This window comes from Phyllobates terribilis, unplaced genomic scaffold (genome assembly GCF_046119375.1).
Source record: "Phyllobates terribilis strain yellow unplaced genomic scaffold, ASM4611937v1 Scaffold_4__5_contigs__length_816908805, whole genome shotgun sequence".
Taxonomy (NCBI): Eukaryota; Metazoa; Chordata; class Amphibia; order Anura; family Dendrobatidae; genus Phyllobates; species Phyllobates terribilis.
In genome coordinates, this window is record NW_027362764.1 from 379,701,516 (window position 1) to 379,719,393 (window position 17,878).

The window sequence follows — 17,878 nt, forward strand, 5'->3', positions numbered from 1 at the left end:
TATTACCTGTCTTATCTGAGATTCATGTACGGGTGATCAATAGCAGTTGGGATTGTGTCTTACAAGCATCTAGTCAGGGATTATTGTATTATACTCTGTGCTAAAAAATTTTTTATTCCCTATTGATAATGCTGTTAGCTGCTTTTAGAATAGGGAAAGGTGCTAGATGGTACTATCAGCTGGAAAGGAGTGTTTATTCTGGTCAGATACATATCTTCCACAGTGCATACCTTGATTGATGATATCCATGCACTCATTGACCGATTCATAATTTTTACGGTGATCTGTACTCAGAAATTAATTAAGGTTGGCAGAAATTTATCATAGTTTACAAAAATTCATCGAAGTTGGCAGAAGTTTTTCAATTTTGACAGAAATTAATCAAACTTAAAAAAATGTCCTAATTTAATGTGTCCATTCTTTGTAGCTTCGGTATGTAAGAGGTAGTGGTGGGAGATTTGACGATACTGGAGCTGGAATTGCCACTTCAAAGCTCTCCAGTGCTTTGTTTCCATCCAATTCTGGGTGCTTCTTTAATTAGGTTTGGGGCATTGTCCTGCTAGGACACCCATTGCCTAGGATGCAAAGCCAACTTTATGACACTGGCACTACATTGCAAACCAAAATCCTTTGGGAATCTTCACATTTTCTGATGCCTTGCACACGGTCAAGGCACCCTGTGCCAGCATCAGCAAGACAACCCCTAAATATCTTTGAACCTCCACCATATTTTACTGGAAGTACTGTGTTCTTTTATTTGTAAGCCACGTTCAATGTACAGTAAACAGTTGAATGATGTGCATTACCAAAAATCTCTATCTTGGTCTCATCTGTCCTCAAGACACCTGCTGGCCCCCTAAAAATAGTGGAGGCCGCCTGCTGGTACTCTATAAATTGTGAGGGCCACCTGCTGGACATTCATAAATTGTGAGGGCCGCCTGCTGAACATCCAAATTTCAAACTTTACAGAATATATACGAAAAAAACATTTGCCCACCTCAAATGGATACGTTATATTGCAGTAGCAATATACGGCTATGCAGAGGATAGCCGGCTGATGGCTCTCTAACAATAGTGAGGGCTGACTGCTGGCCCTTTAACAATAAAAAGGGCTGCTTGATGGCCCTGTAAAAATAGGCTTTGTGACTTTCAGGGTCCCTCTTTCATAAATGAAACAGTATGTGTCTGATCATGTCTCACACACCACATGGCCAGATAAGGTAGTAAAATGTTAATATTACATTTACTGGTGAATGTATTTTTCACCGTCAAAAGCAATGCAAAAGTGCAAAAACGCATCGAAAACATAGCACAAGGTGTGGAGGAGCCTTTTTGTTTTTGGTTATTTATTTTGCTTAATATACAAGTCATTACTCTGGAAAGAATGTTTCTTAACATTTTTTCCAGGAAAATCCATTTTAGCTTCGTTTTTGTATGTTTTATTGGCAGTCCGTAAAAGTGGCGTAATACTCTGACAACATTGTTCACAGCAGTGATCTGGGATTCAGAGATGCTTTCAGGGGTCTTCCCCATGCTGTTCCTGTGTCATTTAACTGTTTCCATCATTTTCACCAATTTTTAGGCCCCCTCCAGCCCTCCGGGGGGGAGAGCCGCTGGAAAAATGCTCTGGTTTCACATTGACTTACATTGGGCTCGTTACTAGGGTCGAGCACCCGAGCATTACGATTTACTTGACCTGAGTAACGAGTACCCAAGCATTTTAGTGCTCACACATCACTAATCGATACCAAAGAGCATTTTTGATTTTGTGCCAAGTTCATGAACCACGTGCGCCATATCAATGAATTTTCTGCAAAAAAAAGTCAGAAACAGCAAATACCACAAGACAAGAAAATGAAAAGGAACATCAATAAATTGCAAATTATGAATCAGCCCTAAATTTAAAACTTTTATGTTTAGTATATTTTTTGCTATCTTTCCTTTTCTATGTTTTATGTTAATGTATCTAGCAGTCTTAATATTTTCACTCTATCTAGTGAATCATCTATTTCTGCTAATGCATAGCCTCATTGCTGAAACCTCATTTTGAGGTCCTGTGCTTGTTGGATGAAATTTTCATTATGATTATTAATCATTCACAAGCATGTAAATTTACTGCAATGAATACACTTATTACATTACCACAACTCACATACAAAACATGTTAAAAATTAATTGGTAGAAGCAGAGGCATAACGCAGAGGTTGCGATCTTGATCGGGCCCATGCTGGAGGGTGGCCCGCCAATGCCAATTTCACCTGGATATGAATCCTCAGACGCACATTCAAGTGAAATGTATTGTGGCACTGAAACCTGCACTGCAATACATGCTGCTGGCCAATCAAAGGCTGGCAGCTGACGTCGGCTTGCCAGTGACACATGGCACATGGCAGTGATGTCATGAACTGCCTGTGACAGCACGTTGAAGTCAGCTTCTGCGCTGGCTACAGAAGAGGATGTCGTGCAGCATGGGAAAGGGGGAAGGTGAGTACAATTGTTTATTTTTAAAATGTGCTGGAGGGTCTCAGGATGGGTGACATTATACCAGAATGGGGACATTAAACCAGAATAGGGGATTTTATACAAGAATGGAGGTTCATTGCAAGTTTAGGGCTACATTTCAGCAAATGAGACTTCATCATAGAAACAGATGGTAGCCCAGTAACAAAGAGCTCATTTAATAAAATATTGCCTTGACAGACTGGCCTTGCTGAACATGTAAAGGCGTTTTTCGGGATTTAGAAAAAATTGTCCCTACGGAATGAAATGTTATAAAATAATTTTTAATCTATTTAATCTGTGGGTCAAAAGTGTTTTGCATACTTGCGGTCACATGTCTACCAGGAACTTTTTCTGCTTCTCCGAATGTTATTTTGAGTGCAGTGGATAATAAGTTAGTTTGCTTGTGATTGTAAGTATGCATATTGCATACTTGCAATCATGTTACAACTACTTAAGGTGGTAACACAGTGAAATACTGACAGTGTGCATATGTCAAGATTCAGACTTCAAAAATGTATGTTTAGCCCAGAATATTCCTTTATAGGTACAGTGCCATCAGCTCAAAACTGGCAGCAACCAGTGGAATCGAGTTACACCCATCCACTGTTCATAGAACTTTAGCTGAAAGTGGTCTTCATTGTGACCAAAAAGCCATACCTTTAACATGGAAACAATGCTAAGCAATTCAACTATTCATGGAAAACAGAGGAACTGGGGTGTAGAAAAGGAGGTTCTCTGGACTGGAGAATCAAAATTTGAAATATTTGTCTGTAAAAGAAGTCACTTTGTTTGCCAAATGGATGGATATGATACAATAATGCCTGTCAGCAGGCAACAGTGAAGCATGATGGATGGTTTATTGCAAGTTTAAGGCTGCATTTTAGCAAGTGGAAACTCCTTACCATAGAAACAGATGGTATCTCTATAACAAACAGCCTATATAATAAAACAGTGCACTGACAGACTATTCATGTTTTTTTTTTTAAATTAAAAAATAGTCCAAAAATTATCCTTTTGAATTTGTGATAAAGAAGACCATTCGGGGCAGAAAACTGGTGGTGTCAATGTTAGAGATAACATCATCCTGCTGTGATTGATATGAGTGGCAAAGGAAGGCAGTTATAGTCTTCTCAGACAGCTGGTGCCAATGGTGGTGGTGCTTCTGCTGCTGATAGCGGCTCCCACATTCTTTACTATATTCTATAGTGTTTTTTTTCTTTTATACAATCCAATCCATTGCCACTTTTTATTTTATCTTGTACAACACTACAATTAACATTCGACAATTTTTTTCAATGTAAATTAATAAAAAAATGCCAAAAAATAGAGTAAGAATTGTTAGGTAGGTACACGTACACAAAGCAAAGCAAAACGCAGGCCGTTGGATAATTGTGGCATATACATCAATTTGGACTATTACAACAGGTATTCAAAAAGTTCCATGCACAGTTAAATGTCAACAAATAAGAAAAATCAATATATTTTCAAAAAAAAAACCTTCCCAAAACTGAAGGGCAAAGTATTGATGTAAGATTTGACTAGAAAAATAGATGAAACAAATTTTTAAGACACACACTTTGTAAGAAAGAAAGTCACTGTTAAATACCTGGATTATGTGGAATTTTCTTTTGCATTGTTAAAATCAAATATTCCCTCTTCACAAAAACGAATGCACAAGAAATGCAAAACCTCAGAACAGTCGCTGGTGACAAGGTGGCACACCATCTGACACCGATTTCAGATTTTTTTTCTGTAAAAAATATTTTGCCGTCTTGCTTCTGCTTTCTGTTACATTAAGAATGAAGAAATGTGTAATTTAATTCAAATGCAGTAGGACAGATCCAAGTCACACAGTGCTGTTGACCTATCTCTATTCAATTGAATCTCTGTATTATTCCCAGACAACTACTCTCATCTTCTTCAGTGCTGCAAATTTACAACACATTACTACATGGAGATTTTGTCTCATGTTTTGTGACTTTCACTTCCTATATCTTTTTTATAAACTGTGCACTCCAACTTACTCTCACTATCCTAAAATCACCCTAAAATGGCTGCATTCAATACCTAGTTTTTGTATAGGTTATGATAGTCCCTCCTGATTGGCTGCGCTATATGGAGTGAAATGCCAGCGGTAAGGAATTATGGGAAAGCCCATGCAGTCGAGCCTGAAGTCATGTGAGCTTTCTATGACTGATTGCATCTACTGCTAAGTATTTAAAATGCAGCACTGTTTTTTTTGCTGATTTGCATGAATTGGACTGGAAATTATTTGCAAAGGTCTGTGAATTGTATAAACTTTGACTCAAATTTCCCTTCAGATTGTTATCTCTAGTGGTCAGACCAAATATGGATTTGAATTAGATTTCTCTTTAGTTCATTCACAACAGGAGTGCAATATCAGACATGCACAGTGAAATGTCTACAAAAAGAAGTATTCCTCCTTTCACAAAAAGGATTGCACGAGAAATACAACATTTCTGTACATTTGTGACCAGCAAGCATGCCATCTCTGACTAAGGCTGTGTGCCCACGTAGCGTTTTTCAAGCGTTTTTGATGCGGAATTTCCGCAGCGGAAACGCTTGTAAAACGCTTGGTAACCCGCACCCCATGGTCCCCAAAGGGATTCCGCAAGTTCTATGCACATGCTGCGGATTTTTCCGCAGCGTTTATGCTGCGTTCAAAAATCCGCAGCATGTCATTTAATTTTGCGTTTCCGCAAGCAGAATTGCCTTTGTCCAATGCATAAAAAACGCAAGGCAATTCCGCATGTGTAAAACGCGTGATAAACGCGCGAAAAATGCGCGATAAACGCGTGCGGAATTCCGCATGCGTTTTTCCGGGAGAGGACTTGCAGAAATGAAGCAGAAATTTTCTGCTTCATAAATGCAACGTGGGCACATAGCCTAACACTGATTTCAGATTTTTTTTTTCTATAAAAAACTATTGTGTTGCATTTCTGCTGCTTTCTAATGCATTGAGAATGAAAAAAATGTGTAATTGTAATTCAAATGTAGCAGGACAGATTCCAGCTACACCATATCATTGACTGATCACAATGAGATTGGCACTGCTCTCTCTCCCTCTGTCAATTGAATCTCTATATTATTCACAGCCTACTACTCTCATCTTCTTCACTGCTTCAGATGTATAGCACATTACTATCTGGAGTATTGTTCAATGCATTAGGGCTTAATCTTCATATTTTTATTCTTAAACTGTGAGCTTTAACATCCTCTCACTGTTTTAAGTCACTTGATAATGGCCGCTGCATTCCCTGCCTGTGCTATTATATGAGTTATGATAGTCTATCCCGATTGCCTGATCTATACCATATAATGTGAGAGCTGCAAGAAATTATGGGAAATCCCATGAGGTCACACCTGAGGTCATGTCAGCATTCCTTGGCTGATGCAATCTTCTGTAATGTGTAAAATGTCAGATTTTTTGATGATTTGTGCAAATTGAAGTGAAAATTCTTTACATTTGCCGGGACCTGGGAATTTCATTAAACGTGACTCAAATTTGATTTGCACTGAATCAATTCACTTATCTCTATAAACAGATGGTACCTGTATAAAATACAATTACTCAGGGGTCATGATTATACCTGGGGAAGCTACATGCTGTGGCAGAACACTTAAGATCCCTGTGTCCCTTGTGTATCTCAGTTTTCACCTTTATGCTTTTTAAGTATTTAATATGTTTTCTGTGTCTTTTTTTGTCATTATTAAACTTTTTAAAAACAATATATTTTTTTTTTTCGATTTTTGTAGTGCTATATGTCTTTTGCCATATATTGCACTGCATCATTTGCCAAGTGCTTTCTATTCTTCTTTTCTCAATTTAGCTCATAAAGTGAAGTGGGACAGAAAACATTTGGCATGTGATTGGCTTTATGGAAATTGCATATGGAGTAGTCACGTGATGAGCACAAAAAGAATGGAAGTGGCAGAATCCTAACAGTACTAATGCAGCATATCCCAGGCAACTCTTTTAATACCTGTGGGTTTTAGGCCGTGTATGCATAATGTATACCAGGTGCATTATTTTTTGCCACAATTTTCCAAAAACATAGTAAAATTGCCATGTTTTTGCAATGTTTTCAGAAAATACAACTAAAAAGAAAAAACATCGCAAATGGATCTTGTGAACACAGGATTTGAGTTTAATTCCCTTTACAGCACATGTAATGCTCATATTGAAATTAATGATCATGATTATGGTAATTCTAAGTCTTATTTTCTTTGATTTTCTAGTAACCACAGTGATGAAGATGATCTTCCTCCAGCCCTGGCTGCAGTAGCTGCAGAATCAGCTGCAGAACAGAGGGCAGCTCTTCTTCTGGCTTCCAGTGGAAACTCCCAGGCGTCCTCCATTGAGAAGGTCTATAGTACTGTGTGATGATATTTCTAAAATAAACGTGGGTCTCACAAAGTCACAAATCTAAAAGAAGCTGTTGTAAGTGGTTTGATACAAAAATAGACAGTCGTGTTTATGGACTGGAAATTAAAAAAAAAAAAAAAACACAATACTCCCGATAATGACTTGGATATTTTAATTTATATTGAATATTTTGCTAAAGTTTCACAAAGTAAAAACACAATATGGACGCAAGGATTTTTATGCAATTAAATGCCCTGATAACTTAAAACATATGGAAGAAACAGTCAGCAAATGCAGGAGCAAACACAATGAAATACATAGACGCAATAGATCATCGATGTGTATGCACTGATGCATTAGTTAAGCTCTGCCCCGTGGTTTGGTGGCCGTCCCTGAGCCCACATCAAAGTCAGGGAGCTGGCCTGTTATGTACAGTAACAGGACATGTTATGTCGCTAAAGGGTTAAGCAGTTATAGCTATCTGTACACCCCCTCTTTCTACAGATTTGGATATGTCTGTTTTGTAAAAAATTGTTTCTTCTGATAAAAATAATTCACAGTGCCAAACTATTTTGTAGTACCGCTTTGTTTTCATCGTATTTTAACACTGAATTCGGCATATGTTTCAGAAAGCTCCCAGTGCAAATGCCCAGCATATTCATGGGACCCTTACTCAATGGATGCTATTACAGTGTCTTTTTGACAAGTGACGAGCTGGTATACATTAGTATACCTTTGCTTTTATTTAACTGTATAAAAATCATAGACTGTTTCATTTTCTTATACAGAAGCATTTTCCTTTTTTTTATATCAGATTAGTGCATGCATGACAAAAAGTGGTGACCCAACATTAAAACCAATTTTTTTAGACATGGATTGATTAAAAATAATAATTGGAAGCATACTCGTTACTCATTTTCCAGCACACCTTAAGATCTAGCATTGGCCACTCAGGAGGTCTGCGTATGCTCTGTACACAATGTCTACTCCGACTGGAAGGCACAGCAAGTGATTAGAAAAGCACATCATTGGATTATGAGAAAGGCTTAAATGTTATATGAACTGAGCCTTTGGCTATTAGTAAGCATTAGTAAGTACTGGTTTTAGACCTTTGCTCAGCTTGTATCTATCTATAAAATATGTATTCTATTCTATGTAGTGTATACAGCATATACTGTATGTATGCACATGAAAGAATTTCTAGACTTTTTTTTACTGCTTTGGAAGAAAATAATTCTTCAAAATTTTCTTTTGCAGAGTCCTAGTAGAGCGAGCAGCTCCTTTACATTAGAACCAGGGGATCTTTTAATGGATTTCACTGAAGCTACACCAATGGTATGATTAAAGTTGGTCTACTTTTTGCATTCTTATTTGTGAGATATAGCTGTAGATACCCCATGGGATAATATGGAGCATAATGATACAATTATGATTTGGCATGGTTCTTCAGTTTTTCTTTCATCATAGTGATATGGAAATCTAGGCAAGTAAGAAAAAGATCTTCAGCTCACCTGGCCCAGCCTGCCCAGTCCTGCTTTCCATGATCTCGGTGCTCGGAATTAGTCCATCCCCATCTGGGAGAAAAATCCTCAGTGAAAGTAAAAAATAGTTTTCCAGCACACAATGTAGAAAAATTAGAAAAAGTCTTTATTTAATCCATCGTTAAAAAATACAATTCCAACAGAGATAAAAGCATGTGTAGGCTTACACGTTTCGGATCATATTTGACCCTTAGTCTCTTTTCTCTGCATCTATCATTCCCCTCTTCAAATTCTGACAGAGCTGCTCTGCTCCTCCCCCCCGCTATAGACTTTTGCAATGACTCTTGACTTGTGCAGACAAAATTGACCTCCTGTTTCTACATAGAGCTTTGAAGGATTCAGCTAGTTTGTTTTTAATCATGTGATGTCATAGACCTAATGGAAAACAGAAGAATTAACTGGGTAGAAAGACAAAATGAGCAATCGTAAGTACACAGTGCTATATCACATGATGACTGCAATATATTAAGAGGATATAAATTTTGATAGGAGTGCATCTTTAAGCAGCACTGGAGGGATGTAAATTTTTTTGCATCAAATGTCAAGAATAGAAAGCCACTGGCTATTTCAACTAAATACCTTAAAACTAGCAGAACGTAACACTGAAATTGAACTTTTTGCCTTTATGGACTAAATAGCAAACCGTGATAAATCTAAAGAAGGGTTAATTGGTTCTGCAATTTACTGGAGCAGCACTCACCTATTTAGGTCGATTGGATCCTTAGGAGTCATGATCCCTGATGAAGAAGGGTGATTCCTTTGAAAAAAATTGATCCTTTGATCCTTTTCTCTGTCCGTAGCAGGTGAAGTTACTCGGAGCGTGCTGTTGTGTTCATTGTAGTAAGTTTGATACGTCGCCACCGGCCAAGCCGACTGTATGATTTCCTTACCTCAGGACTTGTGCTTAAGAATTTTATACAGACTGCTGTGGAAACACAGGAATTTTGGCTACCACAACATTGGACACATATAGTATTATCTGGATTATGGCTTCAGACTTTTACCTGTATACTGTAGGTAGGTGCTGAACATGACCTATTATAAGTTGCTATATGCGCCTGTTTGCATTTTATAGTTTTGTTATTATTGGCTTGCTACTACATTGGTCACATACTGCATTATATTGCCTAAAAAAATTGCTCATCAGACATGATCAAATATTACTGTGGTAATAACCGTGACATTTTTTGAAAGATGCAAAATACACTGCTCAAAAAAATAAAGGGACCACTTAAATAACACATCCTAGATCTGAATGAATGAAATATTCTCATTGAATACTTTGTTCTGTACAAAGTTGAATGGCTGACAACAAAATCACGCAAAAATCATCAATAGAAATCAAATTTATTAACCAATGGAGGCCTGGATTTGGAGTCACCCCCAAAATTAAAGTGGAAAAACACACTACAGGCAGATCCAACTTTGATGTAATGTCCTTAAAACAATGAGGCTCAGTATTGTGTGTGGCCTCCACATGCCTGTATGACCTCCCTACAACGCCTGGGCATGCTCCTGATGAGGTTGCGGATGGTCTCCGGTGGGATCTCCTCCCAGACCTGGACTAAAGCATCCGCCAACTCCTGGACAGTCTGTGGTGCAACGTGACGTTGGTGGATGGAGCGCGACATGATGTCCCAGATGTGCTCAATTGGATTCAGGTCTGGGGAACGGACGGGCCAGTCCATAGCTTCAATGCCTTCATCTTGCAGGAACTGCTGACACACTCCAGCCACATGAGGTCTGGCATTGTCCTGCATTAGGAGGAACCCAGTGCCAACTGCACCAGCATATGGTCTCACAAGGGGTCTGAAGATCTCATCTCAGTACCTAATGGCAGTCAGGCTACCTCTAGCAAGCACATGGAGGGCTGTGCGGCCCTCAAAAAAAATGCCACCCCACACCATTACTGACCCACTGCAAAACCGGTCATGCTGAAGGATGTTGCAGGCAGCAGAATACTCTCCACGGCATCTCCAGACTCTTGTCACGTCTGTCACATGTGCTCAGTGTGAACCTGTTTTCATCTGTGAAGAGCACAGGGCGCCAGTGGCGACTTTGCCAACCCTGGTGTTCTGTGGTAAATGCCAAGCATCCTGCATGGTGTTAGGCTGTGAGCACAACCCCCATCTGTGGACGTCGGGCCCTCATACCACCCTCATGGAGTCGGTTTCTGTTTGTGCAGACACATGCACATTTGTGGCCTGCTGGAGGTCATTTTGCAGGGCTTTGGCAGTGCTCCTACTGTTCCTCCTTGCACAAATGTGGAGGTAGCGGTCCTACTGCTGCGTTGATGCGCTCCTACGGCCCCCTCCACATCTCCTGGTGTACTGGCCTGTCTCCTGGTAGCGCCTCCAGCCTCTGGACACTACGCTGACAGACACAGCAAACCTTCTTGCCACAGCTCGCATTGATGTACCATCCTGGATGAGCTACACTACCTGAGCAACTTCTGTGGGTTGTAGAGTCCATCTCATGCTACCACGAGTGTGAAAGCATAACAAACATTCAAAAGTGACCAAAACATCAGCCAGAAAGCATTGGTACTGAGATGTGGTCTGTGGTCCCCACCTGCAGAACAACTCCTTTATTGAGTGTGTCTTAATAATTGCCAATAATTTCCATCTATTGTCTATTCCATTTGCACAACAGCATGTGAAATTAATTGTCAATCAGTGTTGCTTCCTAAGTGGACAGTTTGATTTCACAGAAGTTTGGAAATCATCCTGTTGTTTCAGTGCTCCTTTTATTTTTTTGAGCAGTGTATTATACTCCATTTAAAGTCTGTTGGTTGTGTGTTCAAAACATATCCACACTTGGTCACTGACCAATAGCATCACTATACCGGCACTGCCTAAAAAAATTGATCATCAGACATGATCAATTATTATTGCGGTAATAACCGTGACATTTTTTGCAAGCTGCAAAATATTATACTCCATTTAAAGTCTGCTAGTTGTGTGTTTAAAACATATCCACACTTGGTCGCTGACCAGTAGCATTGCTATACTGTCATTGCCTAAAAAAATTGGTCAGCAGACGTGATCAAAAGTTACTGCGGTAATAACCGTGACATTTTTTGCTGCAAAATATTAAACTCGATTTAAAATGGGCAAGGTGCGTGGCATGGGACTGGGAAGAGGACGTGATGCTGATGGTGCACGCAGAGGCTGAGATCGTGGGCAAGATGAAACTGTGCCTGCTCAGGGAGCACAACAAGCACCCACATCATTTCGACCTACCTTCCTGGCCGCGGAACACCACTCTTGAAGCCAGACCAGTGTGCAAAGATTAATGGTTGGATAGCAGATAATGCTTCCATTCAGTTTGCCACCACCACCACCCTGTCTTCCACATGGTCAAGTCTCAGTAGCCGTGAGTCTGGACGACATATTCCTTACCCTGATCCTCCTATCTCCCACGATGCTGAGTGCCCAGAGACAAGTGATCCCACACTTGGACACTCCGAAAAGCTGTTCACATTTCCATTTATAGATTCTAGCCCCTTACTCGGTCCGCTTCAACCTTAGCAAAAGGAGATTGCATGTAGCGATGCCCAAATATTTGAGCAGCCTTGGTCATATGAAGGCAACGGTGGGAAAGTGCAATTACTTTCGCAAGAGGTGTATGATTATGATGATACACAATTGCCAGCAAGTCAGGAGGAGGCCCAGGGTGCATACTTTAAGGATGAGGTGGTGGATGATGAAGTTACTAACCCAACCTGGCAAGGTGACATGCATAGAGAGGACAGGAGTGTAGAGGGGGAGGGAGGAGTAGCACCACAACAGGCATGAAAAAGCAGTAGGGTGGCCACAGACACAAGGCAGGCAACTGTTCCTCAAAACACCAATACCAGGGAAGTTGCCAGTCCAACTGTTAGGTCTTCCCGAGTCTGGCTCTTTTTAAACACTGTCCAGTTAACCCCAAAAAGGCCATTTGCAACATCTGCCATGTCATCATCAGCAGGGGCAGCAAAACTACAAGCCTGACCACCACCAGCATGCTCAGGCACATGATAGCAAAACACCAAACTAGTTGGGCCGAATGTCAGGGTCCAAAGATGGTGTCTACGGGTGACACCACTGCCTGTTCCGCTGTTGTGCGTGCATGCAGGTAAAGATGCTTCCCACCCTGCACCTTTCGTTGCATACTATCATCGTCATCAACCACGTCCTTGTCCCAGCGTAGCGTTCAGTTGTCCCTACACCAGTCCTTGGAACGCAAGCGCAACTACGCAGCCACTCACAGGCCACAATACTAAACTGCCACATTTCTTGACTGATTGCGCTGGAAATGTTGCCTTTTAGGCTCATGGAGATGGAAGCTTTCCGCAACCTCATGGCTTCGGCTGACCCCTGGTACTTGGTCCCCTGCCGCCACTATTTCTCCTGGTGTGCCGTCCCCGCCTTACACAAGCGCGTGTCACAGAAAATTACCTGTGCCCTCACCAACGCAGTTACTGGGAAGGTCCACCAAACTACAGACACGAGGACAACTGCTTGTGGCCAGGGATGGTACATATCACTGACGGCACACTGGGTTAATATTGTGGAAGCCGGGACCCAGTCGCACCCTGGGACGGAACACGTCCTTCCGACTCCAAGGATTGAGGGGCATGGGTCAATCAGGGTTGCCCCCACATTCTACAGCTCCTGCACCTCCTCCACTCCTTCTTCAGCCTCCATCTCCGAACTGACCACATCAGTCGCAAGCTGGGAGCACTGGAGCACTGCAGCACTGCCTCAGCCAAGCAGCAGCAGGCTCTGCTGAAGTTAATCTGCTTAGATGACAAACCACACACCATTGCAGAGTTGTTGAAAGCTGTAACATAGCAGGCAGATCTGTGGCTCTCACCCCTGAACCAACATCCAGACATGGATGTCTGACATCTGTGCCATTCTCCAAAACTTTGAGGACTCGAACAAGATGGTGAGCAGCGATTATGCCACAATTAGCGTCACCATCCCGCTTCTCTGTCTACTGAAACTCTCGCTGCTCACAATGAAAGAGGAGGCATTACAGGCGGAGTGTGATGAGATGGAACAATTAACTATACAGGGTGATTGTGACGACCCGGGGTCTTCCGTGGGACGAATACCACTCAGACAACACAGAGTGAGGGTAAAGCAGCGTGGCAATACTTTATTGAACCACCAAATGGACAATAAACACAGAAAACAGTCCCAGCAAATACCCAAGATGGTACAACATTACACAGTCTCACCCTTCCGCTGGCCCATCTGGGAATAGAACAGCTGTGACTTTGGGACTGGCCAACTACCTCAACCAGTGGCCCCCCACTTTTGGTGAGCCCCCACAGAGAGGAGGTAGTGACAAGTTTAGGAAGCTGACAGTCCATCGAGGTACAAGGCCAAGAGACCCGAGGGTCCTACCCTGGCCTCTCCGAGAGTTTCCATGAAGCCAGAAGACCATCTGGTCCCAATCTGGCTTCTCCAAATGTCTCCATGGGTTCCAGGCGACCGGAGAGTCCCACCTGGCAACCCCAAACAACATATCCATAAGGCCATGTGACTTCATCGTCCCAACCTGGTCTCCCAAAATGTATCCATGGGTTCTCGGATGGTCAGTGGAGCAGATCCATATCCTCCCAGTCAGTGCCCTATACCCTTAAGCCAGAATCATGTAGAATCCAAATCTGTGTCTCTCTGGATCGAGCCATGCTACCAAGCTACTCTCCTGAAGAGTCTGATCTTTGATTCTCCCTTTCAATTCTGTTTCCAGCAGGATAGAAAAACCCTTTTTTAGATTTACATATGTGGCTAAGGACATCAATCACAGGTCGGAGGCTAAGGTGCAGGGCTCACTCAGGTCTCATTGTTTGAGCTAATACTCCATTGCTCTTGTTAATAAACTGTAGAGTCGGCGTCCCAGCCTCATGCTAGGCAGGGACGCTGTTCCCCTCACCTCTCCGCTCCGTGCCCGGCGTCTTCCTCCCGCTCTGCAGGCAGCACGCGCTGCTTCCCGGCCACGGTGCTTAGGGCGCGCGCGTGCTCCCCCTCTCTTAAAGGGGCCACGCGCGCCGTCCTAAGGAGTCCCCGGCCAATGGCCGGAGGACTTCACCATATATAAGGCACCTCCTCCAAAATGGAGGTGCCCGAGCAATGTTGTTGCAAAGCCTTCACTCTGCTTCAGCCCTCAGGTCCCGTTACCAGTTACCTGCCAGTCACCTGTCAGATTCCTGCTTGATACCTGCCTGATATCCGTTTACCTGCTTGCAAGCCTGCGGTCCGACGGTCTGCCTTCCGACACCTGTCAGTCTGTCTATGGACCAGCCTGCCCGCTCACCTGGGAGCGCTCATCTGCTACCTGCCTGCTAGCCTACCTGGAGGCTCCGCCGTCACTTGCCGTGACCACCTGCCTGTCCAGAGACTCTTGCCTGCTCACCTGGGAGCGCTCATCTGCTACCTGCCTGCTAGCCTACCTGGAGGCTCCGCCGTCACTTGCCGTGACCACCTGCCTGTCCAGAGACTCTTGCCTGCTCACCTGGGAGCGCTCACCTGCTACCTGCCTGCTAGCCTACCTGGAGGCTCTGCCGTCACTTCCCGTGACCACCTGCCTGTTCAGAGACTCTCGCCCGCTCACCTGGGAGCGCTCACCAGTCACCTGCCTGCTGTCCTTCTACCCAGAGACTGTCCCTGTCACTTGCCGTGAGTACCCGTCCTTCTACCCAGAGACTGTCCCTGTCACTTGCCGTGACTACCTGCCCTTCTACCCAGAGACTGTCCCTGTTACTTGCCGTTACTACCTGCCCTTCTACCCAGAGACTGTCCCTGTCACTTGCCGTGACTACCTGACCGTCTTCCCTGGGAGCCACCCGCTTCCTTACAAGGACCGCCCCCTTGTATAGTTGCTCAGAGGTTCCGCCTCCCAGACCCGTTACAGTTTGCTCGGGCCATGGAATCCGGTGGCACCCAAGCTCCCTCGCTCTCGGACCTATGTCATGAACTGTCCCGTCAGAGGTCCCAACAGGAGTCCATCCTGAGTCACCTGCGGAGTGTCAACTCTCGCCTGGACACTCTGTCTGCTCCACTAGCAACCACCGCTAGTGTCATGACTCGCAACCCGGCAGCGCCGCTGCCCACCAATATCATGGTATCCTGTCCCGGACCCCGGTTTTCTGCACCTCCTCGTTTTGGAGGTGACTCCGCTCAAGCTCGGGGCTTCATAAACCAGTGCACCCTGCACTTTGAACTCTTGTCCCACCAGTTTATCTCCGACCGGTCCAAAGTAGCCTTTATCATGTCCCACCTCACGGGGGAGGCTCTGGCTTGGCTAAATCCTCTGTGGGAGAGAGGAGATCCCCTGGTGTCCGACCTGCCAGCCTTTCTCACGGCTTTCCGGAAAGTCTTCGACGAACCCGGACGGAAGACCTCATCCGCATCGTCTCTGCTACGCCTCCGTCAAGGAGATCTCACCGTGGGCCAATATGCCATACGGTTCCGTACCCTTGCTTCGGAGCTGGCCTGGGATAACGACGCTCTGGTGTCTGTCTTCTGGGAGGGTCTGTCCGGCCGTATTAAAGATGAACTCGCCGATCGGGACATTCCTACCACTCTCGACGACTTAATAACACTTGCCACCCGGATTGACATCCGATTCCAGGAGCGCGCCAAAGAGGTCACCCGTGAGAGGAGGTTTCCACGTCTAGCCCCCACCTTCTAGAAACCTGTCACTCCCTCCGTTACTCCCCAGGCACACTCACCTGAGCCTATGCAGGTCGACCAGACCAAGATAGTCAAAACCCGTCAAGACTTACGCCGTGCCGAGGGGAGCTGCTTCTACTGTGGCAGTAAGGAGCACCGGATCCGTTCCTGCCCAGAGAGGTCGGGAAACGCCTGTGTCTAGGATCGCTCAGAGAGGTCGCCCTAGACAAAAGTAAACCCTCTCCATCTCTGATGCTGTCAGTCTCTATCACCTGCGGAGAGAATCGCTATTTCAAACTGGCTCAACTTGACTCAGGAGCTGCTGGAAATCTCATTTCTCAGTCTCTGGTAGAGAAATACCGCATCCCCACCAAACCTCTGGCCGTACCTTTATCTGTCGCCGCCGTGGATGGGGGCCTCTTGCCACATCCCATCCAACTCATCACCGAATCCATAACTCTGCAGGTGGGAATGCTGCATTCTGAGAGCATCTCCTTTCATGTTCTGCCTGGACTCTCTAAAGCACTCTTGTTAGGCCTACCTTGGCTCCAGAAACATGCACCCGTGCTTGACTGGCAGACCGGAGAAGTCCTTCGCTGGGGACAGGACTGCCATAGGACTTGTCTAGTTCCCGTTCATCCTGCTCGTCCTTCTCCTACCCCAGTCAATCTACCCGGTCTACCGGTACCCTATTGGTCTTATGCGGATGTCTTCAATAAAAAAGAAGCAGAGACATTACCCCCTCATAGACCATACGATTGTCCAATCGACCTGATACCCGGCTCCACTCCTCCCCGTGGGCGTATCTACCCTTTGTCCGCAGCGGAGACCCGGTCCATGTCAGAATATATTGAGGAGAATCTGGCCCGGGGATTTATCCGAAAATCTACCTCCCCGGCGGGAGCAGGCTTCTTCTTCGTCAAAAAGAAGGACGGCTCACTCCGTCCATGTATAGATTATAGAGGCCTTAACCAGATTACAGTGAAGAATAAATACCCCCTCCCGCTCATTCCTGAATTATTTGACCCCCTGAGGGGGGCTAGAATCTTCACCAAACTGGATCTCCGTGGGGCGTATAACCTGGTCCGTATCCGTCAGGGGGATGAGTGGAAGACGGCATTCAACACCCGGGACGGCCACTATGAGTACCTTGTAATGCCCTTCGGTCTCTGTAACGCTCCTGCCGTCTTTCAAGAGTTGGTCAATGACATCTTCCGTGACCTTCTCTACTCCTGCGTGGTGGTGTACCTGGACGACATCTTGGTCTTCTCTCCGGACCTTCCTACTCACCGGAGGGATGTTCGTCAGGTCCTGCTCAGGCTCAGGCAGAACCACGTCTACGCTAAATATGAGAAGTGCATCTTTGAGCAGACCTCTCTTCCATTTCTGGGCTACATAATCTCTCAGACCGGCCTACAAATGGATCCTGAGAAACTGTCTGCCATCCAGCAATGGCCCCGACCAGAGGGGTTGAAGGCTATTCAGCGGTTCCTGGGCTTCGCCAACTATTACCGCCTCTTCATACCGCACTTCTCTTCCCGGACTGCCCCTATCTCTGCGCTCACCTGTAAGGGTACTAATCCCAGAAGATGGCCGCCCGAAGCTGAGGAGGCCTTTCTTTCCTTAAAACAGGCCTTCTCCTCCGCCCCGCTGCTGCATCGTCCGGACGGCAACAAACAATTCTTCCTAGAAGTTGACGCTTCCTCCTCCGGAGCCGGGGCGGTACTTACCCAAAAGTCATCTTCCGGAAGAATGGTAACCTGCGGTTTTTTCTCCAAACT

The 17,878-nt window shown here is 44.4% G+C and overlaps 1 protein-coding gene across 4 annotated transcripts in view; it reads left to right on the plus strand.

Moving 5' to 3' along the window:
* The window catches only part of EPB41L4B (erythrocyte membrane protein band 4.1 like 4B), a 1,171,543-nt gene that overhangs the window by 1,026,803 nt on the left and 126,862 nt on the right, over window positions 1-17,878 (plus strand). For all 4 annotated transcript variants that reach the window (XM_073678479.1, XM_073678478.1, XM_073678481.1 and 1 more), the window contains 2 exons: window positions 6,763-6,889; window positions 8,147-8,224. In XM_073678479.1, coding sequence (XP_073534580.1) covers window positions 6,763-6,889; window positions 8,147-8,224 — 205 coding nt within the window. The remainder of the gene's footprint in view (window positions 1-6,762; window positions 6,890-8,146; window positions 8,225-17,878) is intronic.